The sequence below is a fragment of the Typha angustifolia genome, chromosome 10 (genome assembly GCF_048772165.1).
Source record: "Typha angustifolia cultivar Huaian chromosome 10, ASM4877216v1, whole genome shotgun sequence".
Taxonomy (NCBI): Eukaryota; Viridiplantae; Streptophyta; class Magnoliopsida; order Poales; family Typhaceae; genus Typha; species Typha angustifolia.
In genome coordinates this window covers 8,703,153-8,727,748 of record NC_133248.1, presented here as the reverse complement: position 1 = coordinate 8,727,748, position 24,596 = coordinate 8,703,153, and the positions used below count along the sequence as shown (strand labels likewise).

General features: G+C 36.7%; 3 protein-coding genes across 5 annotated transcripts; 2 read left to right on the top strand and 1 right to left on the bottom strand.

The window, feature by feature from the left end:
- Nucleotides 1-229: 229 nt before the first annotated feature.
- LOC140768800 (transcriptional corepressor SEUSS) lies at nucleotides 230-9,430 on the top strand. Its single transcript, XM_073109219.1, has 10 exons — nucleotides 230-482; nucleotides 650-2,211; nucleotides 2,306-2,425; nucleotides 2,541-2,589; nucleotides 2,784-2,998; nucleotides 3,089-3,157; nucleotides 3,255-3,352; nucleotides 4,167-4,260; nucleotides 7,209-7,278; nucleotides 7,912-9,430. Exons 2-10 carry the CDS (start codon nucleotides 1,189-1,191, stop codon nucleotides 8,841-8,843), a joined length of 2,670 nt encoding a protein of 889 aa, XP_072965320.1. The 5' UTR covers nucleotides 230-482; nucleotides 650-1,188; the 3' UTR covers nucleotides 8,844-9,430.
- A 1,360-nt stretch (nucleotides 9,431-10,790) lies between these two features.
- LOC140767949 (uncharacterized) lies at nucleotides 10,791-16,264 on the top strand. 2 transcript variants are annotated; one of them, XM_073108006.1, is made up of 6 exons: nucleotides 11,205-11,338; nucleotides 11,468-11,573; nucleotides 12,703-12,726; nucleotides 12,801-12,914; nucleotides 13,007-13,213; nucleotides 14,366-16,264. In XM_073108006.1, the coding sequence occupies exons 2-6, from the start codon at nucleotides 11,472-11,474 to the stop codon at nucleotides 15,461-15,463; spliced, it is 1,545 nt and encodes a 514-aa protein (XP_072964107.1). In that variant the 5' UTR covers nucleotides 11,205-11,338; nucleotides 11,468-11,471; the 3' UTR covers nucleotides 15,464-16,264. The 2 variants fall into 2 exon arrangements, with proteins under 2 accessions (XP_072964106.1, XP_072964107.1); XM_073108005.1 differs by having other exon boundaries at nucleotides 10,791-11,338; nucleotides 12,703-12,914.
- A 979-nt stretch (nucleotides 16,265-17,243) lies between these two features.
- Nucleotides 17,244-21,638, bottom strand: LOC140769216 (uncharacterized). Of its 2 annotated transcripts, none has more exons than XM_073109850.1 (6): nucleotides 21,418-21,638; nucleotides 20,882-21,011; nucleotides 19,828-20,028; nucleotides 19,150-19,317; nucleotides 18,303-18,749; nucleotides 17,244-17,514 (listed from the first exon to the last, which is right to left on the bottom strand). In XM_073109850.1, exons 1-5 carry the CDS (start codon nucleotides 21,549-21,551, stop codon nucleotides 18,312-18,314), a joined length of 1,071 nt encoding a protein of 356 aa, XP_072965951.1. In that variant the 5' UTR covers nucleotides 21,552-21,638; the 3' UTR covers nucleotides 17,244-17,514; nucleotides 18,303-18,311. The 2 variants fall into 2 exon arrangements, with proteins under 2 accessions (XP_072965951.1, XP_072965950.1); XM_073109849.1 differs by having other exon boundaries at nucleotides 18,311-18,749; nucleotides 21,418-21,637.
- Nucleotides 21,639-24,596: the final 2,958 nt, after the last annotated feature.

The following is a 24,596-nucleotide window of genomic DNA, read 5'->3' as shown; positions in this document are numbered from 1 at the left end:
TAATTACTTCATAAAGGATGTGTCATTCTGCAAAAATCCTCAGGCCCCCCCCCCCCAGGTACATTCGGGGGGTTGAATGGAATGCAAACGTCAGGGTGGAATGTGCAAAAGTGGCCTCACGACGAAGTTGTAACCTGGAATAGAAGGTTAGCATTAGCAATGAAGTACAAAAACGTCTTAAAAGGAAGGGAGTTAAAATATCAAGAGCTTAATCAAATCTAAGAAAACTTTGATGTCCGCAAGGACTCGTCTCTCTCTCTTTTCTATCCTACGGGAGAAAAGGAAGCGAGACGAGTCAGGAATAATCAACTAAAAAAAAAAGAAAAAAAGGAAAAAAAAATCGAAGGAAGAAGATTACACTGTCGGCGAGAGGAATTCAGATCTTTGCTTAGCTTGGGAAGAATCCTTAACCCTAGAATCCAAGTAGAAGTCAACGAATTTTCTTCGCAAGGAGCTCTCTTGTGAGAGGATTTAAGAACCAAGTAAGTGAGTTCGATCCTCCGAATTAGACGTCGATTTTTTGGATTTTGGATTTTTTTTTTCCTTCTTTGGTCGTCTCCCGGCTTTTATGTTTTTAAGCGATGATGAATCGCAACTGATGGAGCCCTGGATCGCTTGATTCGGTTCGGATTTCTCTGTTTTTCTTCAGGTTTCGGCTTGCCAAGAGGAAAGGGCGCTATATTTTGGGGGTTCGAGAGGGAAAAAGATCACATTTTGAACTCTCCTTATGGTGCTGTGATCGTTTGGTTTCCATTTCTGGGGAAAAGATCGCAACTTGATCCCCCTTTTCCTTCTATTCTTTAACATTTTGTTCGGTTTGGGCCATCTGATTCCTTCTTTATCGTTGGTTGTCAAAAGAGAAAAAGAAAGGTGCAGGAAAAGATTGAGTTTTGAGACTTATTGGAGATCCGGATACACGTCCTTTTTTTAGAACTGGAAAGAGGGTTTCTTCTACAAGGCGAGTGGAATCCATAGGATGTTGCAGACTAGAACCTTTGGCTTGGATTCTGTATCTCAGACTTATTCGTCTTTTGTTTATAGGTTTAAATGCAAAAAATCTTTGCTCCCAGTGGCCCCAATAGAGACTTCCATGCTTGTTTGCGTTTGGTCTTGCTAAATCTTAGAACCCATGTAACGAAATTTTCTCTTTCTTAGTACACAAACATAATCTCCGTGACTTTGAGAAATATGGTACCATCCGGCCCTTCGACTCCAGTCGGCGGAGCTCAACCTGTTCCTCCATCTCACCTGAGAGCGAACTCCGGCATGTTAGGTGGTGGACAGCCTGGTTCTATCCCTTCTCAGCAACCATTCTCTTCCATCGTCTCACCTCGCACTCAATTTAACAGTAACAACATGAGTTTACTGGGTAACATCTCAAATGTATCTTCACTTCATAACCACTCCTTGGGGAATGGAGGGCCTGTGTCCTGCAGTGGAATCTCTAATCCTTCTTCAGCTAGTCTTCAGCAGCGAGGTGTTTCTGGAGGTTCTGTTGATATGCTGGGTCAGGTTGATCCCGAGTCACTCTTGTTCACTTCTTCGTCTGGCATGGATCAGGGCCAGCAATTCCAGAACTCTTCTAATAACCAGATTGCTGCTGATCAGCAACAGTCTCAACAAATTGAAGGTATGCAGAACTTCCAGCAGCAGTTGACGATGCAGCAGAACCGACAGCAAACACAGCTTCGGGGCGGTTTGGGCAATGTAGGCACCATGGGTCCTGTTAAGTTGGAGCCGCAAATGGGACCTTCCGATCAGAATGGGCAGCAGTTGCAGTCCTTGCGGGGGATGGGTGCTGTCAAAATGGAGCAGCAGCATATGCAGTCAATGAGGACCCTGGGTCCAGTTAAATTAGAACATTCAGATTCATCATTGTTTCTGCAGCAACAGCAACAACAGCAGCATCAGCAGCAACAACAGCATCAGCAGCACTTACTGCAAATGTCAAGGCAATCATCACAAGCTGCTGCTGCACAGCTCAGCCTCTTGCAGCAGCAGAGGATGTTGCAGCTGCAACAGCGGCAGCAGCAACAACAGCATCAGCAACAGCAGATTCTGAAGACCCTGCCTCAGCAACGTAACCAGTTGCAACAACAGCTTCAGCCAAGTCTTCCTGTTAGACCTCAAGTAAAATCCACCTTATATGAGCCCGGAATGTGCGCTCGACGTTTGACCCATTATATGTATCATCAGCAGCACAGACCAGAAGTAAATTCTTACGTTCTTGATGAAATATTGGACTCTTCTGAATCAGATCATTATTTTCTCCTTTTTTTTTCTTACAACTCTTTACCTCATGTAGGACAATAATATAGAGTTCTGGAGGAAATTTGTTGCAGAGTATTTTGCTCCAAATGCCAAGAAGAGGTGGTGTGTTTCATTCTACGGAAGTGGACGCCAGACTACTGGTGTTTTCCCACAGGTATGTCTGGCTTGTGTATTTGAAGTCTGTCTTGTGTCCAAGCAGTCAAAAAGTTTTAGCTCATCAATGTAGATCATTTCAGGATGATCTAATCAATGAGGTTACTATGTTTCAGGATGTGTGGCACTGTGAAATTTGCAACCGGAAGCCTGGCCGGGGTTTTGGTATGCACTTATTTTTTGAGAATACTTTCAGTGCCCTGGTTCTTGAGATGCATACAACTGAATTATTATTTTGTATTCTGGTTAATCATGAATTGGTTTCCTTTTGGTAATTTAGTCCTCATCTTACTGATGAGTATTCTCTTTTATATGGTCCTTTTTTTATGTTAGTTTGTTGCTGTTGTTTGTAAAAACAGAAACAACTGTTGAGGTTTTGCCAAGACTATTCCAAATTAAGTATGCTAGTGGTACTTTGGAGGAACTTCTGTATGTTGATATGCCCCGGGAGTACCAGAATGCATCAGGTCAGATAGTCCTGGATTATGCTAAAGCAATTCAGGAGAGTGTCTTTGAGCAATTACGTGTGGTACGTGAAGGTCAGCTACGGATTGTTTTCTCCCCTGATTTAAAGGTAAAAATGTTACTGCAGAAATTTTTTCTGTACAGTGGATGACAATCTTCTTCCATTCTAAGTAACTTCTAACATGTTTTCTGCTCCTAGATTTGCTCTTGGGAGTTCTGTGCTAGACGTCATGAGGAACTTATCCCTCGAAGATTGTTAATACCTCAGGTCAGGGAATTGGTTATACTTCCTTCCCTACTCTGGGTTGGCCCACAAGAATCTCTCTGTAACTTCTGGTTTGCTATTTCATGTTTCACCAATGCAGTTAAGTCAGCTTGGGGCTGCGGTGCAGAAATATCAGAATGCTTCTCAAAATGCATCTACCAGTGTATTTGTTCAGGGTTTACAAAATAATTGTGATTCGTAAGTTTGCTTCATATTGAGTACTCTAATTATGAGCCAACTTGCACACATCCTTTTAGGCTTTGAGCCGTCTTTGTTTTTGATGCAATAGAGAAGAGTCGAAAAGCTATTCTTATGAAGAGCAGGTGCATTTTTAACAATAAAAACATTGTACTTAGACTCGTAAGTCATTCGATGTAAAGCTTTTCTAGTTTTGACTAGTTAGAAGTCAAAGTGGCCAAATGGGAACTTAGCTGAGCTTCATGATGGATCTATCAGCCTTCTATTTATTATTACATCACATGCTGCTCTGGATACTTATATCACACAGTTAAACATATATGACTTACGATTCTCAAAAAGTTTATGATGCCTTCTTAGAAATGCATTTCCTGATTGCTCAGCTAGAAGTGCTACCATATCTGTTTAGTCTTTTTTTTTTTTGGCCCGATCTATCTTTTCTGGAGTTTGTGGGTGCCATGGGCAGGTGACTTCTACAGTTTGTTCTACTTCAGTTATGAACTTACATTGGGCACAACCAGATTACCAAGGAAAAAGTTTTGAGAAAATCTAGTTATCTTCTTTCAAATTGATGTGTATTACAATTTCTTTTTATGTGCCATTTTGCCATGCTTTAATGGGAATATTCGATTATCCTTTAAAGGGGAAGTCTTGGATATAAATGTTTTCTTCTGTGAGTGTATCTTTTGCATATTTGACGGCATTTTTTCTTATAATATCTTATCTTCTTATCATGATAATTGAGTAAGCTTGCTACTGTATCTTTTCCTGAAAAAGAAGAATGTAATGGTATTTTTCTTGGTTGGTTCTCCAGATTTGTAGCATCTGCTCGTCAGTTGGCCAAGGCTCTGGAGGTTCCACTTGTAAATGACCTAGGATATACGAAGAGATATGTTCGTTGTCTTCAGGTAGTTTGATCTCTTACTATTCTCTACTTGTCACATGTTGATGGCTTTTTCCTGTGAACTAGATTCTTTATAAAATTTGTTATTTTACAATTGTAACCTTCTTGTACATATTTTTTTTCTTGTTTAGGTTAGTGCCTTAGTGTTTCTTCAGTGTGTTGTCATTTTTATAATCAAGGCATATTTTTCGAGTTCTATTAAGAAATTTCATTTGGAAAATGTTCTATAACACATTAACACAACATGTCCTTTCCTTGAAAAAAGATGTGCCAAGTGAAGGAATAAAAATGACTTGTGATTTGGACCTTTTGAGGTCTATCTAAAGTTCTATGATTTCGAATAAAAGATGTAGGGCAGAGAATATTGTTCAATTTGACACGATAAATGCTTTATCTGAGGCTTACAATACCTATCAGGCAGTTCGTATCCTGTTTATGTTGCCCTAAAAGACCAAAAGGCCCAAAACACATCCCCATTTTCTTGTGCAAATGTCAAGCTCATTGGAGAATGAAACACAAGTTGACACATTTGGTTTGAAATAACTATTGAGATAAAAAAATTTGATGTTTTGTGGTAACCATGTTTTCTTTGGTATTCGTGCGAATAACATCCATAGAAATGACTTCTTTTAGATGCAGTGAGATTCTAATTTAATTTACACTTGCGCATGGACACCGTACACCTGAATCTCTCTTTCAATAAAAAATTTCCAATCACTTCAAAATGAAAGGAAATTAAATCTGAAGTTTGGGATGAGAATGCAATGAGTAAATGAAAATCATGGTGCCTGTGTCACCATTATAAGTTTATAACTGATTTTCTGTTTAGCTTAGGTAATATTGTAGGAGTCTGCTTGTTCATTGTGAAAATGGTAACTTCATTTTCCTGAATGCTTTAGTAGTATTTATTAAATTAAACTAGTTTCTTCAAGATTGTTATTGTTTGGAATAATACATATAAGAGGCTAGTGTAGTGAAGCTTTATGTCGGCAATCTTTAGATATTCCTACCTCAATATTTTGGTCTATATCCTGGAGTTTCTATGTTGTGACAAGTCTTTCATTCCATAATCTTGTTTACATGGATTGGGGATATTGGTGTCACAGAAGTGTCTGCTATGAGTTCAGACAGAAGGTGTGGAACTTCTTCAGGGTTCTCTATGATTTAGTAATTAAGTATCCTTACCTACTTTCTTGCAAGCTTGAGGTCATAAATTATTCACAATTTTAATTGTAACAAAGTGTCATGTGACATGCTCGTGTGCACCTGCTCTTTTCTAAATAAAAGGCGGGAATTCGATTTTGATTTTTGTTTAAAATTTTCGGATGTATTTTATTTAAAAAGTAGATTTGATTTTAGAGTGTCAAATTTGATTTAACTCCTAAAAATTTAGGAGATTTGCTTGTCAGTTTGTTTTGAGGTAAGTTTTGTTAGGATTTGATTGATTTCTAAGTTAAAAGGTTGTAGTTTAGTTATATATTGGATTAGGAAAGATCCGAATAAGATCAATTTGTGATTCATGTAATCTTCTCATCTTTATATATAGAGGTGATGGAATTCTGGAAAGAAAGAAAAAAATATGAAATTTTGAGAAATAAGATTATTTGTGGAGGATTCCACATTTATTCCTTTTCCCCTTCTCCCTCTTCTCTTCCCCTCTCCTCTCCTCTTATTTGTAGTGGATACCATGCTTCCTTTGTCCCCCACAATCTAGGTGGGTTTTGATCTTCTTTCTCCAATGGCTTGGTGTGTTATCTTTTGTTTTCCTATCTATCTTGTCATGCTAGAATGGAAAGAATGCTTGGAGGCAGATAAAGAGATTCATAGAGGCTCTATTTTTTCTCCTTGGGGTGTGTGGTGATCCTTATCTGTCTAACTGAGACTAGGGATATGATTGTTGTCACCTATTTATGGAAATTTTACCTGATGAAGTACGATGTGAGCTGACATTTTGCAAGCAAATCAATGTCAATTTCAATCATTTGGCAAACCACTGGATTGTGAAAATGTATTGTTGAAGAGGAAAAGCGAACCTCCGTGAGGCATGGAAGGATGGTGAGGTCTCTGGTGATGTTGGAGAGAAGGGGGACATTCGCGCCACCCAAGCAATGAAAGGTTGTGAGGATGGGTCTTGCAAAGCTGACAATAAGGTCTTTGGACATTCACAGCAGCAAGGATGCCCTTGTGGGATGAAGCAGATGGTGTGTAGGCCTTTTATAAAATCTCTAATTGCCTTTTGACAAATATCAGCATGCTGATGTTCTTTGATTCACAGTGACAACTGCCCAATTACGAGTCTCGAGATCTAGTAGAATCTGGATTCCCCTTAACATACTGGGGAAACATGCCCAACATTTTCTTTACCTTTTTCCTTTTTCCTGGCTCCACCATATTTGGGAACCTGCAAATATTGGGATGGGTAGAAGCAGAATCTAGGAAGACCGCAAAGGCGTAAATTTAGAAGGATCTGCTGGCCAGAGGTCTGCCTTTTGTTTGTTGCTAGCTATAAGTTTAAATGTGGCTTAGTTGCGGAAATCCAGGTACAATTTATGCCAATATGTTTCTCTTAATATCTTGTATCTTGGCTGGATAGTACAGGTTTCTGCTTATAATTTCTATTAAAGATGTGGTAACATCGTGTGGTGAGTACTCAGGTAGACAATCTTGTCATATAGCTCTTTTCGGATATCCGTCAATCTAGTGCCTTGGCTGAATACAATAGATTTTCTGTTACTAATGACCGATAGATACTTGGTTGTATGCCCATAAAGCCATAACACAGTTCAACTACAACCTTCTTACTGGCAGGCTTCCTGTATTTTGTTTAAGTATCATCTTTACATAACACCTTGAGTTCTCTAGATGTTGACTTTTCACAAAACAATATATTTTGTGCAACTGACTTATCAAGAACTATCACTCCACCTTTGGTTAATTGATTCAATAATGCAGATATCGGAGGTGGTAAACAGTATGAAGGATCTGATTGATTACAGCAGAGAAACAGGGAAAGGACCTATGGGTAAGCCTTTCTTTTCCCCCTTCTCTAGTTTCCTTTTGTATATGGGAAGCTCTATATTGTTTATTCAGTTCGTTGTGCCATCCTCAATTCCTCAGCCTACATTTATTACAAATTCATGTGCTTCATTACTTTTATTATCACTCAAACCTGTTCTGAACAATTTCAAATAAATGTGGTTAATGCAGAAAACCACAGGTGCTTTTACTTGGATTTGCTTTCATAAATGTGTAAGTGGTGAATTAGGTCTGGTTTATGCAACTGGGCTTAGGGCACAGATAATTAAATATCTCTAGGAGCACTTGATATATAAACTGACATATCTTACTATCTTAGTACTTACTATATAGAAACATCTTTTGCCTTTACAGAGCAAATACTCTCTAGCATGTGGTCTATGGATTTAGTGGAGCCTGCATGCCATTAAAAAGGTTTTTGGTTGTCTGGAGATGAGTGTGTGCCCATGTAGATTTAAGCAATGATGTGACACTTTTTTCATTTTGCCGGAATCTACAATTATTAGATTTGATGGAGTTTCTTTGGAGTTTTTTTTTAATGTAAACTTGAGTTGTATTGCTATTATTTGATTGTCTACTGCAAAATTATCACACAAACTTGCACTTAATCTTCGTTCAGATAGCCTGATCAACTTTCCACGGAGAACTTCTGCTTCATCTGCACTGTATCCTCAACAAGTCAGACTGCCTGAGGATCAACAAACAATCAGCCAAAGTACAACATATAATGATCAGAACTCTGCTCAAGCAACTGCTGTTCAGATTTCTTCTGCAAACAATGGCGCAGTGACCGCAAGTAATTCCCTTAACAATTTGCCATCCACATGCAGCACAACTACCATCGCTGGTCTTCTCCACCAAAACTCAATGAATGCCAGGCAAGAGAATCAGATGAGTAATGCAAACAGCCCTTATGGTGGTGGGAACACAGTGCAAATACCTTCAGCCAGCTCTTCCAATTCAATACCCCCATCCCAACCCAATGTATCTTCACCTTTCCCATCTCCCACCCCATCCACATCGAACAACAATATGATTCCAACATCTCATAATGCTGCCCACTTGAGCTCTGCCAATTCACCTGCAAATATGTCTGCATTGCAACAATCGGCAACACAGTCTCATCAAGCTGACCCAACTGAATCGCCAAGTTCTGTTCAGCAAATTTTACAAGAGATGATGATGACCTCTCAGCTAAATAGTGTCGGAGCCATGCGAAATGACATGAAGGGCATTAATGGAGTGACACCAGCTATGAATGGAGGGAACTGCTTGGTTGGAAATGGGATAGAAAACAATGCCAGCATAGGTGGGATGGGATATGGAAGTATTGGCGGAATGGGCACATCTGGCGCGGTCAGTGGGATGATTGCAGCAATGTCAAATAATGTTATGGCCATGAATGGGAGGGTTGGAATGAATAACATCACACAGGATCCAACTGCCATGAATCATCAGCAACAACAGGATATGGGAAACAAGCTGTTAGGCGGGCTTGGAACAGTTAACAGCTTCAATAGTCTTCAGTTTGACTGGAAAACCTCACCCTAGCAATTAAAAAAAGAACAACTCTCTGCAACAAATTTAACTTGATAAAAGAAAGAAAGTCGCCATCTGTTTCTTGCTCAAAGTTCTCTAAACTTTACAGGAATCTCTTGCTCTCTGCTAAATTCTCAGAATCAATGGCGAAGTTTAGCTTCAGTTCATCCATTCTGTTATCCCAATAGCTCAGGGATTTCCAAGTTTCTATGCAAGCCATCTTAATTTACTGTTCCATTTTTATAGAAGAAGAGTAAGAGGGGGGAGGGAAGATAAGTAGTTGTGGCAGTTGTTGGTGCTCTTTATACAACCAATGGCCAATGGTGGTCCTTCTTAGTTAGCTTTACTCGGAGGAGCCTGAAGAGATGTCTCCTCCGGGCAAATTTTCTACACACCGCACGTTCCAAGATACAAGACATCGGGATCGCGATCGTGAATGTAAAGTGTGGTGAGTCTGCTCCTCTCCCCTCTTTTCTAATGTTATTGCTTGTAACAGTACTTGAGCACATAAATTCACTAGTTAGACATCATCAATTAGAATTTGCCGTTTGTCTGTTGATAATACATGGTTAGGACAAAGGAAACTATCTTATTTCTCTCTTCGTTTTTGTGGGCTTTCATGTATTGCATCGCAGATATGCCCTTGAATTGCTTTTATGATCTGAAGTGGAAATGATTTGTTCCCATTCCTAGTTAATATACTGTAGTACCTAAAAGAACTATTTACAGGTGAAGATGTTATCTATCGTCGTCAGGGATAAAGATGTAATCATCCTTCGGCCAACATTACGTGGGATTGTGCTCTCTCTTCCAAACTAGACCACCTAATCAGTAGAATATTAATCTTACCGATAGTTATAGTGAAATAATCTCCTCCTTTCCTTTTGGTATTAAGTTTGTGATGGTTTAGTTGGATTAAAAAAAACAAGTTTGAGATATGATTAATTTCGTCAAAAACTTTGATTATGGATCTTATACATAAGCGTCGAAACAAGGCCAAATCAGTCGATATCAAGCACGTATATCTAACAAAACGACGTATTCCTAGTAAAATACTATTTTCTTTCTCTTCTTTTGCTATCCTTTTATTTTATTTTTATAATTTTCTTATAATACTGCCATTACAAAATTAAAACTACAAACTCCAAGGGTGAAAACAGATCAGAGGATAGTGCTCAACTAATATTTTGGTCTAAAATCAAAATAACAAAATTTAAATTTTTAAGTAGAAAATTAAATCTTAAACAAATGTGGATTCAATTTAGACGAATTATAATTTTTGTTCACGGTGACAATTAGCACAAAATATTAAGAGTTAAAAAAAATGCATGTCAAATACATATTGATTTAGCAAATCAATCTACAATATTAATATTAATTATTTAAAAATAAATAAACTAAAAACTAGAAAATATTTTAAAAAAATATGTAGATAAATAAATATTCGACAATCATATCTGTATCTTAAAAATTATATCTAACCCATATTCGTATCTGTATTTAAGTTTTTCACTTATATCTGAATCTAGATATAAATGGGTTACACAAGTTATAAACGGGTCATTGGGTGGCATAAAATATTTAATTTTTTATGATGTATTTAGGTTATAAACGGATTTTTTTCGAGTTATAAATGAGTTTATTCATGTTATAAACAAATTTTTTTTGTTTCATAAATGAGTTAGTTGAGTCATAAATAAATTATCACGTCGAGGTAATAAACACGAACACAACAACTCGTTAATTTATGACCCGAACATATTAAACTATACCCAAACATCTTTTGCCACCCTAAGCTCACTTCCTCTTCTGTCACTTCTCCGAGACGGTAGCATCCCATCATACATCTAGAGCTCAAGACCAAGAACTCTAGTTCCTACCCTCTTTCCCCTCCTAGTCCATGGAAGCTTCCCATCATCAGAAGCATCCAATATGTCCAGAGCTCTAATGGACTACTTTGGACTTCATCAGAAAGAGCATTTTCTCTTATTATTATTATTATTATTTTTCGGGTAAGGAGTTCCTAACAATACCCAGGATATACCATATTTTTATCAAAAAATAATAAAATATATTATCGGGTTCGGATTATTGGATAATGGACAGATCCGTTAGCCTTCCGTGCAAATTATTCGGCAGGCCAAAGAGAGGGAAATCTGGCAAATTGGAATTCGGATCCCTCCAATTGAGGACTTGTTCTTCCTTCTCCAGGAAGGAGGAGAAGCATGATCGCGCGAAATATAAACCAGATCGGTGAATACAATCGGGGAATTAGCGCAGAGCAAGCAGAGAATTAGGAGAAGAAGAATAAGGATAAGATGCCGATAGAGATGCCCAAAGGCCTTCCTTTCTCGGTGGACACGTGGACTCCCGCTTCCAATCGGAAGCGGTACCATTTCCTCACCCACGCTCACAAGGATCACCTCGCCGGAATCGCCACCCACGCCTCTTACCCCATCTACGCCACCGGATTCACCAAGACCCTCGCCCTTCACTATTTTCCTCAGGTTCTTCTTTTACTCAAGATTTTTATTGTCTTTGGCGTTTTGGGTCGGTTTTATGGGAATTTTACTCCTTTTAGAGGACTAATTTCGTGTTCACATCCAAAATTGGATCTTTGGGTGTCTTTTTTGCAGCTTGATGAGTCCTTGTTTGTGGAGCTCGAGGTCGGTGAGTCGGTGTTCATCGATGATCCGGAAGGGGCTTTTTCTGTCACAGCATACAATGCAAATCACTGCCCAGGTACCAAATTTTGATTTTTTTGAAGATTTGAAGGTATGTTTAATTTCTGTGAATTCAAAATCTTGTGCCCTTATTTTTTAAAGTTATTTAATTGTATAGTGATAATTGGATGGACGTTGGGCTTCTTTGGTTGGGATTATGCTTATGAAGAGCATAGTCACAATTGGCTACCATGTGTCTTCGACTTTCTCGGTCCTTGTTTATCATTTTTCTATTAGTGTTGTTGAGCTAGCTAGCTATCTACTAGATTTTCTCCTTTCATTTTGAAGTTTTTAAGAAATTTTACCTAGAAGTTGGCACATAAGGGTCTGTGCTATATCGATGACAGTTTCTGTATACTGTGTACATTGATGCTTGATAATAAACAAGGTTTGGTTGGACATATAAACTTTTTGAGTTGATTCAGTTGGTCACTTGTGACTGACCATGTTGTCTTTTTACATTGAGCAATCTGGTATTGTTCCTGACGTTTTCTCTCAGCATGACTATTGGCCTGCTTATAATACTGACATGGTTCCGAGTGATCAATGTACAACTTGAATGAAGTTCTTCCGTTTTTTGGTAGAACCTATTCCAATACTATACCAACACACTTTGTCAGCCAGTGATAGGACGAGTAACGTTTCATATTCATTGATCTCATTTTCATTCTCTTTGCTGATATGGAAATTTCTTTCAAAAATAGGTAGGTGATATGCGAAACAGGCAGAACTTCTTCATTAAATGGGGGTTCCTTACTTTTCTTCCATAGATTTGTTATGTCTAGTTTTTAAATTAACTCTCAAGGAAATGACCAAATTGGCTGAGAATTATTTGATTGAAGAACTCAGATGATTCCTCAATGGACCTAACCTTCTCATGAAGCTTTTCTCTTTACTCAGGCATATCACCGTGGCCTTTGTGGACTTTCGGCAAGGTCACTCATTGTCAAGGAAGCCACTGCTTCAGTTGTTTTTTTGCTTCTCCTTTTAAAATGCACACAGATTTAGATGCTCTGTTTGCAGTGACTATACCAATTATGCAAATTGTCTCTTTGTGTCTGTTGTTCATTATATCAACATTTAACATTTTTTGGTATAGCAACGAGTTAAGAAATTGATGCCTCATATGCCATGATTTCATCTTTCAGGGGCTGCCATGTTCTTGTTTGAAGGTGAGTTTGGAAATCTACTGCATACTGGGGATTCTCGACTCACACCTGATTGCCTGCAAAATTTGCCTTTGAAGTACATAGCCAAGAAAGGGAGAGAAACTGTGTGTCACCTTGATTACCTTTTTCTAGATTGCACATTTGGTAGATGCTCACTTAAATTTCCAAGCAAGCAATCCTCTATCCAGCAGGTTTTCTATTACTTAACATATGCTCTTGCTCTTTTTAACATAATGTATACCTGGCAGCAGCACCAATTAAACCAGTGAGTCAATGGTTGCAGGTGATAAGTTGCATATGGAAGCATCCCCATGCACCTGTTGTTTATCTTGCATGTGATCTTCTTGGCCAGGAAGAGATACTTGTTCAAGTATCCCAAACATTTGGGTCCAAAATATTTGTTGACAAGACAATCAATTCAGAATGCTTTCAGGCCCTTTCACATGCAGCTCCAGAAATCCTTTCACATGATTCGTCTTGTCGCTTTCAGGTATGGACTCCATTAAAACTGATAAACTGGAATGCAGTTTCACTCTAAGAGCTGGCAACACTCACAACATGTACTTATATTCTACTATTTGATTTATCAAGTGTTCCTATGTGAGCGTACATTTTGCTGATTGGTGACATTGGTGATATACATAATCTTTCTACTCTGGCCCTTAGCAAGGTGCTTAAAAAGATATGCAACCACTTCGATGGTTTCTTAATTTCTTTCAAGTTGGATAAAAGATTTTTTTGTATAATTTTAGCTGATTACTGATACGCTGGGTTCAAATTCCAAAGATGCAAAATTTTCTTCCAAAACAAAATTAAACGTGCATTGAGATTTTTTTAGTATGAACTTTCTAGGAAACTCGAGTTCTTTTTGTAATTTGTAATCGAATTTCTTGAAATGTTTAAGGCATGCATGGCTTAACTTTCCATTCCCACTTCATTGAGGGTAGCATGGTGGTGTCTCACTCAATGCACCGAATCATGCTTATAGGTAATACACTATAACAAGATGGTGGTTGGTCTTTTATTGCATGATTAGCAGAACAACTTTCAGGCCAATAGATAGCTCTGATGCTAATTTAGAATGATCAATCTCACAAGCTTAAAATTTGCGGAGCAGTTGTTTTTTCTCCACTATATATTATTGTATAAATCTGAATTCTTTTGTATTTGCATGTTGACCTTTTATGCATTGATAAACATTTATGCTACTCAACATAAAGGATTGTAGGCCGCAACATTGCTTTAAGATGCTCAAATAATATATAGCCTTGTTGATCAAAATATAAATCCTAGCTGGTCTCATACCATTACTCAATCTTTCTACCTAACTTCTCTACTGAGTTGTGTTCTACAGATGGTAGGTATTTAAGGGAGCCTTTTCTAGGCCTTTCTGACCTTGATTTTCAAACATCAAATTAGTGGTTTATTATTTTATTGCCTTCTGGTACACATGAAAGAGGACCAAAAAGAATTAGTCTGAATTGGTGAGTGCAGGAATGGTGGAGTAACATGTATAAATACATATACAACTACAGACTATCATATATTTTGCATCTCTTTTTTTTTATGCTCTTGCACAAGGAAATGATACAGTTCCATAATATTCCTTTGCAATTTTAGTTGTATAATAATTTTTTCTCAGGTAGTAGGTTTCCCCAGGCTTTGTGAAAGAGCAAGTCAAGAACATGCAGAGGCTCGAGTGAATCTTCAACCAGAACCATTATTTCTTCGTCCTTCTACACAGTGGTATGCAAGCAATGCTAGATTAGGGATGACTCAACAGCAGAAACCAAGTCTAGAAGAAGCTGAAAAGGATGAGTTTGGGGTTTGGCATGTCTGTTTCTCCATGCATTCTTCCCGAGCTGAGTTGGAGTGTGCATTGCAACTTCTCCAGCCCAAGTGGGTTATTTCCACTACTCCTCCTTGCCTAGCTAGGGAGCTGTCTTATGTCAAGAAACATTGTTTTAAACCCCGTTTAGCCCCTGATGATCCATTGTTGAAATTATTCAAAGTGCCTCTCAGAAAATTTGCATTGGCACCAGCTTTGGTGGCAACCTCAGAGGCTAAGATGAATGTTGATCTTTCTATTTCTGCTGTTGGAGTGTCCACTTCTGATCACAACGAGCTGCAGACTGAGTTGCTTGTGGATCCTCTTGAACTGAAACTTGACTTATCTCCACCATCCAGTGAGTTACCAATTACATTATTTGGAAGAGCAAGACTTGGACTCCAAGACTATGACATACTGAAAGAAGAAAAAACAAAGTATTACGTTGCCGACAAGGAAGCAGCAGCACCCTCCACTCAGCACAATTCAGATGTAGAGCAATCAGCGCCCTCACAAGAGGACAACATGGCAGATGGAGTGCAGAAATCATTGTCACTGGATGAGGCAGCTGCAGTTCAAGCATCATTGCTATCTGGGAAAGGTATGGCTGAGTTGAATGTTGATAAATTGGAAGGGGGTGCAGTTAAAAGTGACACATCATTGATAAAATGCTCTAGGAGTTGCCGTGTTTCCGAGCTTAGTACAGAACAAGAAGATTCTGAGAAGGATGTGTCATATGTCGGATCATCAAAAGGTCTCAATGCAAGCTTAAGAAAGCTGTACAGATCAATGAACGTGCCTGTTCCTCGACCTCTGCCATCATTAGTTGAACTTAAGGAAGTCTCTAAACGGGTTAAGGTGGGCTCTGGATCCAATTATAGTAGATTGAGCTGTTGCTATAGTTTACCTTGAGTTCTTGCCTCCTTATGCATGCACCAGAAGTTGCATTACAATGAGATAATTTCTCTTAATCTTTTCTCTGATCATGAGATCATGAGACTTTTCAGCATAATATCATCAAGGCTGCTAACTTCAGTTTGTCACAATCTTAGATTTTTCAGTATTTGAGTGTTTATATGTCATTGAGAATTTATAGGAAACACTGTATATAGAAATTTATCAACGCAGGCTGATTACTGAGATGCACAGGCATCACAACTCAATCTCATGTCTGAGACAAGAATTTACGGTTGAATTGAAATTCCTCAAAATAAGCACAAAATCTTATGCCTTTCTTTGGTTGTAAAGAGGGCATTGATGTTGGTTTGAGAGCAACTGGTTTTGACAGAGATGGCCAAGGGCATACGAATCGGAAGTCTGGGTTATTACAGGCCAGAAGCATTTTTCATGTTCATCAAGCAGCTACTACATCAGTAAGCATTTTTGGGCATGGTGAAGTGCACTGTTAGCTATGAATTGTCTATCATTTGCCTACTGATCTTTCTCCAGGATATGGTTGTACAAATTCATTGTAATGTCAGCTCAGATGCTTTCAAACTATTTCACATCTTCTGCAGTTCCTCTCCTACATTGCCTACTTGGAGCAATTGGAGCTCAAAATAGTAACAGGCTTGAGTCAATTTTGGTCTTCAATGCAATTCCAATGCATTAGTTTCTATTTTCAGAAAAAGGGGAAAATATATTTTATCCCCTCGTATGCCAAATTCTAATGTGCCTTGTTGGACTTAATTTGTATCACTTACCTCTCTTGTAGTTTTATTGCATGTGAAATCATTAAATTTTTATATCAAAACTAATGGAAAAAGTAATTTTCTATTAAAGTATTAAAATTTTGATTATTTCTCTTTATATATATATATATATTTTTTTTTTTTTTAAAAAAATTTTAAAATTTTTGGCATAGTCCAAAATGTAGAAATGATAAAGATTGAGGTGAAAGAAACATAAGATAACAGATATTTTCACAAAAAATAAATTTCTATTTAGTTAATGCAAAACAAAAAAGGTATTTGGTTATCTTTTATTAAAATTAACATTTGTTAGGCAGTTGTATATAATTTAGAACTATAAGGGGTTAAGTGATAAATAACAAATATAGGGAGCTCATTTATTTAAGCCTGAGTTCGAGCTCAGCCTAAACATATATACAGCATAATTTTTAGCTTATCGAGGTGAATACTGAGCGAGCGAGTCGGCTTCTACTCAAGCTCAGCTCAACTCAATTTGGCCGGCCAAGCCAGAGCCATTTTGATATCCTACTCTCTTGCAAATTGTTATCCCTTCTCAGACAAGTTCGCTTATAGGTGCAAGACTCACATACCAAAATTATTGCTCTTGTTTCCAGTTTCACCTCCAGGTGGATTCTGAAGCTCCTGTTATAATCCCTCTTAAAAGAGAACAAATGTCGACCAGCAAAGATCACATATGAACAAGCCATTCGGAAGCACAATCTCTTATATGAGATTAATGCACAACCAAGGGTAAAAACCTTGAGTTGCAATTGATCAATTGAATCTATGTTGCTTAATAAAATACTTCCCCACGGCTTATTTGCCAGAATGTAGACTAGTTACAATTAGTGCCACAAATACCACCTAATGATGCAAGGGAAAGTTCCATATCTGCTGTCATTAATTTTATGCATATGCTTTAGGCCACTCCATTAGGCGAAATGATTATGATTGGCAAACAAATTCTGAGAAAAATAGTACAACATACAAGTCCCTGGAGCTGGGAAAACATTCCATCAAGTCATAAAAAACAATGTGCTCACAATTTTCACTTTTAGCATCACATATGGACAACTTTGAAAGAAGAAACTTTGCTATGTAAAATTGTACTTTTACTGGGACAAAAGAGTTGGCTGAAGCCACCACTATAAATTATAAATTGCTTTAAAGGAATCATCTGTAACAAAACCTCTTACATGATGTTCTATCTAATACTCATCTCGTGAGCACATACCTCCAAACGGTCGCTGCGTCTCAGCTCATGTTTATCACCTGCAACATAAGGTATAAGTTTTTCATCAGAAACGATGGAATAATAAGCAAAAACAAATTGGATAGAGCTACATGAATTTGTGACAATAGACAATAATTGTTTAGTTGGAAGTAAGAAATTAGGTCCCTTGAATATCAAGACAATAAAAAGGATAATATCAAGGTCTCTTTATACAAAATTTGGGCAGTCTCCAATCCATCACATAGTTGAAGCATTTGAGATACAAAAGTATAGAGAAGCTGTTCACAGGGTTATCCGAGAAAACTGAAAGACCAAACGTAGCATAATAGATGCGCCTAAGTAAATTGGAGAACATTTTATCTTAATCAAAAGAGAAGTTGATATAAACAAAATTAGCTAACAGAAATGTAAATAGGAAAAGAAAGAAAAAGGACTGGAGTGGGGGGAGCTGCACAAAAACAACAGTTCTACATTAAGCTAATTATGGTCAAGTAAATGGGGACCGTTGTCCGATTCAGAAAGTGGCTCCAGTGGCATGTCAAACACTCTTTGACTGATGAAGGCAGAGAAATCTGAGCTAAATGATAGAATCATAGAAGGCAATTGCTTTGCCTGCCCGTTGGTTAATCGGGCTTTTCCCTAGAAGCCAATGGAAAGCTCTCATCATTTTGTCCTATCCCCTTAACTCAAAAGAAAACTACATATCCATCAACAACATCAAGTAGGGTTAACCATGATCTTAAATTTTTTTAATTCTCTTTGGTTATAGCGATGGACGTAAGTATATGTATGTTGTGCAAACTGTCAGATTAGCACATATAAATACCTATTCACCTTAAAATGAATATTCCTTTAGATCTGTCTTCATATCACCCACTTCAATGTCAGTTAAGCACTCTTCTGCGCTCAGTGGAGGAAGCTCCATTGTCTTCCGCTTCAGATTGTGCTTGTGCCACTCAGTTTTGAAGTGTTCCCTGTACTGTTTAGCATCTCCCACAACTGCATCGCATGTGTTACATCTGCTCTGCTTAATCTTCTCTTCACCAACTTTGTTTTCAGTAGAAATGTTCTGTTTCTGTATTCTCTCACTTAGTTGGATGACGGGATCAGAGTCATTCGTGGACTTTGATGGGAAGTCTTCTGTATCATCATACTGGTCGACATGAGCATCTCCCTCTACGTGTACTGACACACCAAGTATCTCCAACCTTCCTTGCAAGTTCCTTACCAAAGCATCACAATCACGGAAAAGTCCTGGTTCAATCTCACAGACCTGCAACCAAGAAGTTAGAAAGTTCGTATACAAAAGACACATTGATAAAACAAAAACAAAATGAACAATAACATAAAGATGACAGGTGAATTCTTATCCATCTAATAAGCAACGAATTGACAACTTGATGAGATCTTCTTAGGAACAATAACCATAAAAATAGAGCTTTCTCCAACAACTTGGCCTTAGATTTCTGTGGGATTTTCTCATTAATAGATTTATATAAGTAAAAGAAACTTAGTGAATGCTCTATATAATCAAAACGACTAACTCATTGTGTAAGTCTGGAATTAAATCATTTATCTTGGACAATTCATTTTGTGTTCTTTAGCAAATCATAAAAGAATGTATTGCCCTTATTATGACATGCAATTTCAAATAAAACATTTTCCAGTCTTACAACAGAGGGCTGATTTCCAGATTCATCCTTTGATGTTATGCTAACATTCCAACCATTGAGTTTCTCCATGAGAGCAGAAAGGTTCTTCTCCGGTATAACAAGCCGCAATCTCATGGGTGATCGCCTTATTGGGAAGTGCTTTTGCAACTCACGTATAACTTCTAGTGCCTGAAAAGGGAAAAGGAAAATATCCATATAAACAATTAATACACCTCATTCCAAATGTAATCTACTATACAATTCCATCTGAAATATTTATTGTATGTGCCCTGTTCCTATTGTTGCAACTCTAAGCACCGCAATGGATGACCAAACAACTAGATAGAGGACAGATGCTGTAATCTAATAAAGGCCAAAAAATGTCTGCAAAGTTGTCTTCCAAATACTATATAGAAATTTAACACGGGAGTTATTGAAGGAATATTTGCATTTCCTTAATATTTGTGCTACACAAAAGTGGCTACACTTGCACTCCTCATGAAAGGGTGTCCCAATGCAAGACGCTTCTGCCAACTTGCGCTCTTCATGAATGTCTTGAAATTGTTTCAACATTCAAGTGATTAAGTGGAATTATTACCAAATTAAGTGAGACAAAGAGTTAAGATGCCATTTAAGAATTGGATTTCCAAAGAAAAATTCAAGTATTAGTATGCACAGTATTTTGAAAGAGCAAAGTACCTGCTTCTTTGAACTGGTATGAGGATCCACAGCAAAATGTATTTCACGCATAAGTCGCTCAATCATACTAATTGTATAAGGGCGTTGAGTTTCTGGGTTAATAGTCTTCTGCATCACGATAGTTGCAATATCCCGAAATTGACTTGTTAATTGAGATTCTCTCTCCTTCCCAGCAACTTGAAGCTCTCCTTTCTCCAAAATCTAGTAGCAGCAGTCATTTACTAACAATTCATGGGAAAATATATTTCTTTTACTTACACATTTAGTTAATGGCCAAAGGTAAGAGAACGATCCTAAACAGATTTAGAAACATGGAAAAGTATTGATCCATTCAAACATGAATCAGAGAGAAATCAATGGAAAGAAGATCAAATAGAATATTTCTTAATTACCGATCTTAATTTCCATTCAACATAGCGAATAGAAAAAGATTAGATTATAACATCAATATGTTATTGTTAATTTACATAAATAACTAGATAATCGTAAGTTCACTCTAGGCCCACAAGAAAGAATTCAGTAGAATAGATATGCAGCTTTCTTTTTTGCTTTAATCCATCCATGCTAGGGCTAATTAAATGTAGAGAAAATATAGATAGTTAGATACTTCATTGTTTTAAAGTAAAGAACTGAAACATCCCCCAGAGGGGTAATTAATCATATAATGATCTCTACTAAAGTTATCAATATGATTTTCTTGTTGGCATGGCATATCTAGTCTTATCACCCTGTAAGTTTGATGATCACACAGTTAACCTTATACATGCAACATAATATGAAGCATAAAGCAAGAAAGTGCTCCTGCATGTCAAAGATGAACAAACCAAGGTGACTTGAAACAGAATCCCAGCTGAGTGGCAACTACAAATAAACAAACCATACCAAGTTTTGAATCAATAACCCAGTAAATTGTTTGGCCATATTAGAAACTAGTTTGAGGCTTGAGAGAACCTAAAAAACTTGAACTAAACATCTTTGCTTGCTACATCCCGGAAAAAAGAAGAAGAAGAAGAAGAAGAAAGAAACAGAAAAGATATAAATGAAATTAGCTCACCTCCAAGCATATCTTTGCTTGATCGTCAGTCTTAAAGGCTGCCATCAAATCCTTCGATTTGGCAAGGATTCCTTTAGAAACATTTGTATAAACTGTCTGCGACTGCAAGACTTCATCCAAATCTTTCTCTCTTCAAGAATGTTAAAAGAATGGCACCACGAGTTAACAAACATTTCCAATTCCAGGGAGAGAAGCAAATCAGAGCTGATACTTAACAGATAGTTACAAAATGACTTAACTTCATACCAAAAGAAATTTTTTAAACGTAAGTGTGCTCTATTCCATATCAATGGAATTGAAAACATCCCCATCTAGATTCTCGACAAACCTTCTTTAACAAAATCAAAATTTGATTCAATTCTTACGATTCTGAAAAAAAAAAAACGCATCCGAAAACTCGCTCAACAGCAAATAATCACTTCATGGGCTAATCAGCATCATGCTGAGTACTAATAAAAGTTACGATTTTGAGCATCACAGAGCAAATAACTCAACGCTAAGGATTGAGCTAGGGTTTAAGGAAGGAGGAAGCGTACACTCCGGAGCGCCAAGAGAGGACTTTGTTCTTGTAGCAGGCGATCTCGAATCGGATTCCGTGCTTCTTGAGGCGGACGACGGCCACGTTGGTCAGCCGCTTCTGACCGACGGGCTGCACCAGCGTCTTCGACATCTCTCTCCCCCCCTCCTTCCTTCCTTCTCGAGACTTCCTCTGTTCCAAGCGAGAAGGATGCCAATTATCGTGGCTTCGTAGTCGGTACTTAGCTTTTGGGCCAAAAGCATGCGTGCAAATGGCTCAATTTAGGGCTGCCCAAATAGCCCGCCAGCTCACGGCCTCTGTCCTAGATAATATCTATAATCTTAAATCTTAATCTAAATAAAAATATAATGACTAATGAGAACTCTAATTTATTAGCTTAAGATGTGCATAGGATGATAGCAGATTTGAATCTCTTATGAATTAAAGAAAGACAGTCATTTATGTATATTCCTTTTGTCAATCTAATATTTAACACTTCTTCTTTTAATATTAATTTATGGATAACTTGGGAAGAATCAAATTGGTTTGTGGATAACTATTCCTCCTCCAATTAGCATCTTATTCATTATATATATTTATGTCTAAATTTCAGTATTATAAAGTTAAGGTATAGCTGATTGTTTTAATAGATGCCTCACATCAATTGCAAATGCTAACAATTTTTGAGTTTTTGATCAACATGGATTTGCATAAATTATTATTTATTAGAATGGTTCATCAACGAAATTTTATTAGCAAAAAGAGTATGTTTTGTTTAGCTCAACTGTCGAACTGTTCTGTAATTTATTTTATAGAAGATAAATTGTTGAACAGTTTCACGATTCTATCCATAAAATACTGAATAATTTAATAGTTTCACTATTTATAAAATACTGAATAGTTCAGTGGTTCACATATAGATAATTCAACACGTAATAGATAAAGTACTCAGTATACTATACGAAAAAGAAAAAATTTCTCTTCAATAAAATGTTGAATTATTGAATGTTTTATGCATAGTAAAATTACTGAATAATTCAATGATTTATCTTCTATATAAAGCACTGAATAATTTAACGATTTCACTATTGATTTATAACATGATAGTTAAGTTAGTCAAAATATTCTTCGATAATAATTGTTGTCAATTTAAGTTTTTAAATATAAGGATCTTACATCCATGTCCAGAAGACTAGAACCCACTTCACTAATGAACTCTCATGTGGCCATAAATGAAAAAAGAAATGTCAACTAACATGATATGTTTAGTCCCATATGATATAAATTTAAAGCTCATCATAGTTCTGTGGTGACAAAGGGACAGCAAATTATATAATTATGTCAGGAAAGAGAAAGAATATATAAACCCAAACCTGTGATCTGCCTCACATCTCCATAGAAATTGCATGTGGAGTACATAGGAAGCTGCACCTCCTCAGAACTTGCTTCACCATTATACTTTTGTACTCCAGCAAGTAACATAGATCTATGGATGTGAAGTAGAAGCCTTACTTTACTACCTGTTACCATGTATATATATATATATATATATTGTTAATGAAAAATTTGCACAAAAAAAGCCTCCTATCTTTATAAGAATCTAGAGAGAAATATTTGATCTTATTCAAAGTGATATTTTAGGATTTCTAATTTACATTCATAATCAATGCCCATAAAAGCTCACATGAAATTGTTTTACTCTCATAATTATATAATTCTTATTATAATTCTATTCAATTTTAAAGTATTGCTGTCACAAATTGTTATACAAAGATAATGTTGATAATTTGAGAAGTAGGTTACTTAAGTTAGTTAATTTGTGATACCCAACATGGGTGTTATAACAGTAATAGCATGATGTTAATTAGATAACTTTTTAAAAGGTAGGGATTTTCTTTTCATTTCTTTTAAAAAAAACAAAAATTTTAAACCATAAAAAAATCCATAACACAGTGAAATTTTTAACCAAAAAAAAAAAAAAAAAACTACAATAGGTCTAAACTATTTACACTCTCAAAGTTTAAGATGATGATGATAGTTGAGCTTTAAAAAATATTAATAAAGTATTAATACCATAAAACCCATTTCAATTCTTTGGGATAGCAAATGTGCTAGAATTTATACAAATATTGATGTGATAAAGCTCATATTTTAGGAGGATTGACCCAAAAAATAAAAGGCTACTTATCCTCTACCATAAAAGGCTATCCTATCTCCATGATAATAAATGACCAAACTGTTTGTCTTTGATATTGTTAGGTGGTGCTACAATTCAATGAAGCTTTCAAAGAAAAACAAAATCTGTTAGGCATTCCACCACAGTACTTCCCAGGATTGCCCACTTCTTTTGCTGTTGTTAGTGGGGTTAGGCTGAAACTTCCTACCATTCTAATGCCATCTGGGCCAAGAAAGAAAGAAAAGAAAAAAAAAAAAAGAGTTTGACCTTTCCAAGCTAACAGTGGAGCTAACACTGACTGCTTTAACCATCAAAGTTTTGAGGTTGACCATAGCTTGGCATTGGGTATATGATCAAATGCATTATGGGTCGAGTGATTGGGTTTTGGGTTGCTTATGTTAATTATATGAATTTAAGCAGATGTCAGGCCATTTGATAAGATACTAGCACATGAAACTGTGCAAGATTTAGCATCTTAGAGGACAACTCCAGAGATATCCAAGTCATGATCAGATAAGTAGGCCATAGCTATTAATAAGTTATGTCCATGATCTAATTGCAGCTTGTGGCAGTAGATTAAACAATGACCCCAAAACTACAATAGGTAGTTGAACAAGGAAGTGGCCAATTTATTTCATTTTATTTTTTCTTACAAAAAGATCTTTATCCTGTTTCATTCAAATAAATGGCCAATTTGACATTGTTTGTCTGCCTTTAAAAGAGAAAAAAGATCGGCTCGGATATAAAGTTTTTGACTATTTTAAGTCTGTCTCGAATTTTTATTTACATGTCTAATCTATTTTAAAAATTAAATATGAGACTAGATATATTTGAAAATTACTAACTTATACAAAAATTTTAAATCATTTGATAAATTTGTATAGTAAATCAGCAACTTATATAAAATGTTTTTTTCTCCTCAAACTTGGAATAATTTTAAAGAATATAAAATTTCTATGTGAATGGAGTGAAATATATTTGAGAAGTGTTGTTAGGATCAACAGTTTCCAGACAAACATAGT

Coding starts and splice junctions, on each gene's coding strand:
- LOC140768800 (XM_073109219.1), top strand. CDS start 1,189: ATGGTACCATCCGGCCCTTCGACTCCAGTCGGCGGAGCTCAACCTGTT. Junction 3,353..4,166: donor TTACAAAATAATTGTGATTC/GTAAGTTTGCTT, acceptor TTGGTTCTCCAG/ATTTGTAGCATCTGCTCGTC. Junction 7,279..7,911: donor AACAGGGAAAGGACCTATGG/GTAAGCCTTTCT, acceptor ATCTTCGTTCAG/ATAGCCTGATCAACTTTCCA.
- LOC140769216 (XM_073109850.1), bottom strand. CDS start 21,551: ATGTCGAAGACGCTGGTGCAGCCCGTCGGTCAGAAGCGGCTGACCAAC. Junction 21,012..21,417: donor CTCTCTTGGCGCTCCGGAGT/GTACGCTTCCTC, acceptor ACATTCTTGAAG/AGAGAAAGATTTGGATGAAG. Junction 20,029..20,881: donor AAGCAAAGATATGCTTGGAG/GTGAGCTAATTT, acceptor TGCTGCTACTAG/ATTTTGGAGAAAGGAGAGCT.
- LOC140767949 (XM_073108005.1), top strand. CDS start 11,150: ATGCCGATAGAGATGCCCAAAGGCCTTCCTTTCTCGGTGGACACGTGG. Junction 11,574..12,702: donor CAATGCAAATCACTGCCCAG/GTACCAAATTTT, acceptor TTCATCTTTCAG/GGGCTGCCATGTTCTTGTTT. Junction 12,915..13,006: donor AGCAATCCTCTATCCAGCAG/GTTTTCTATTAC, acceptor CAATGGTTGCAG/GTGATAAGTTGCATATGGAA.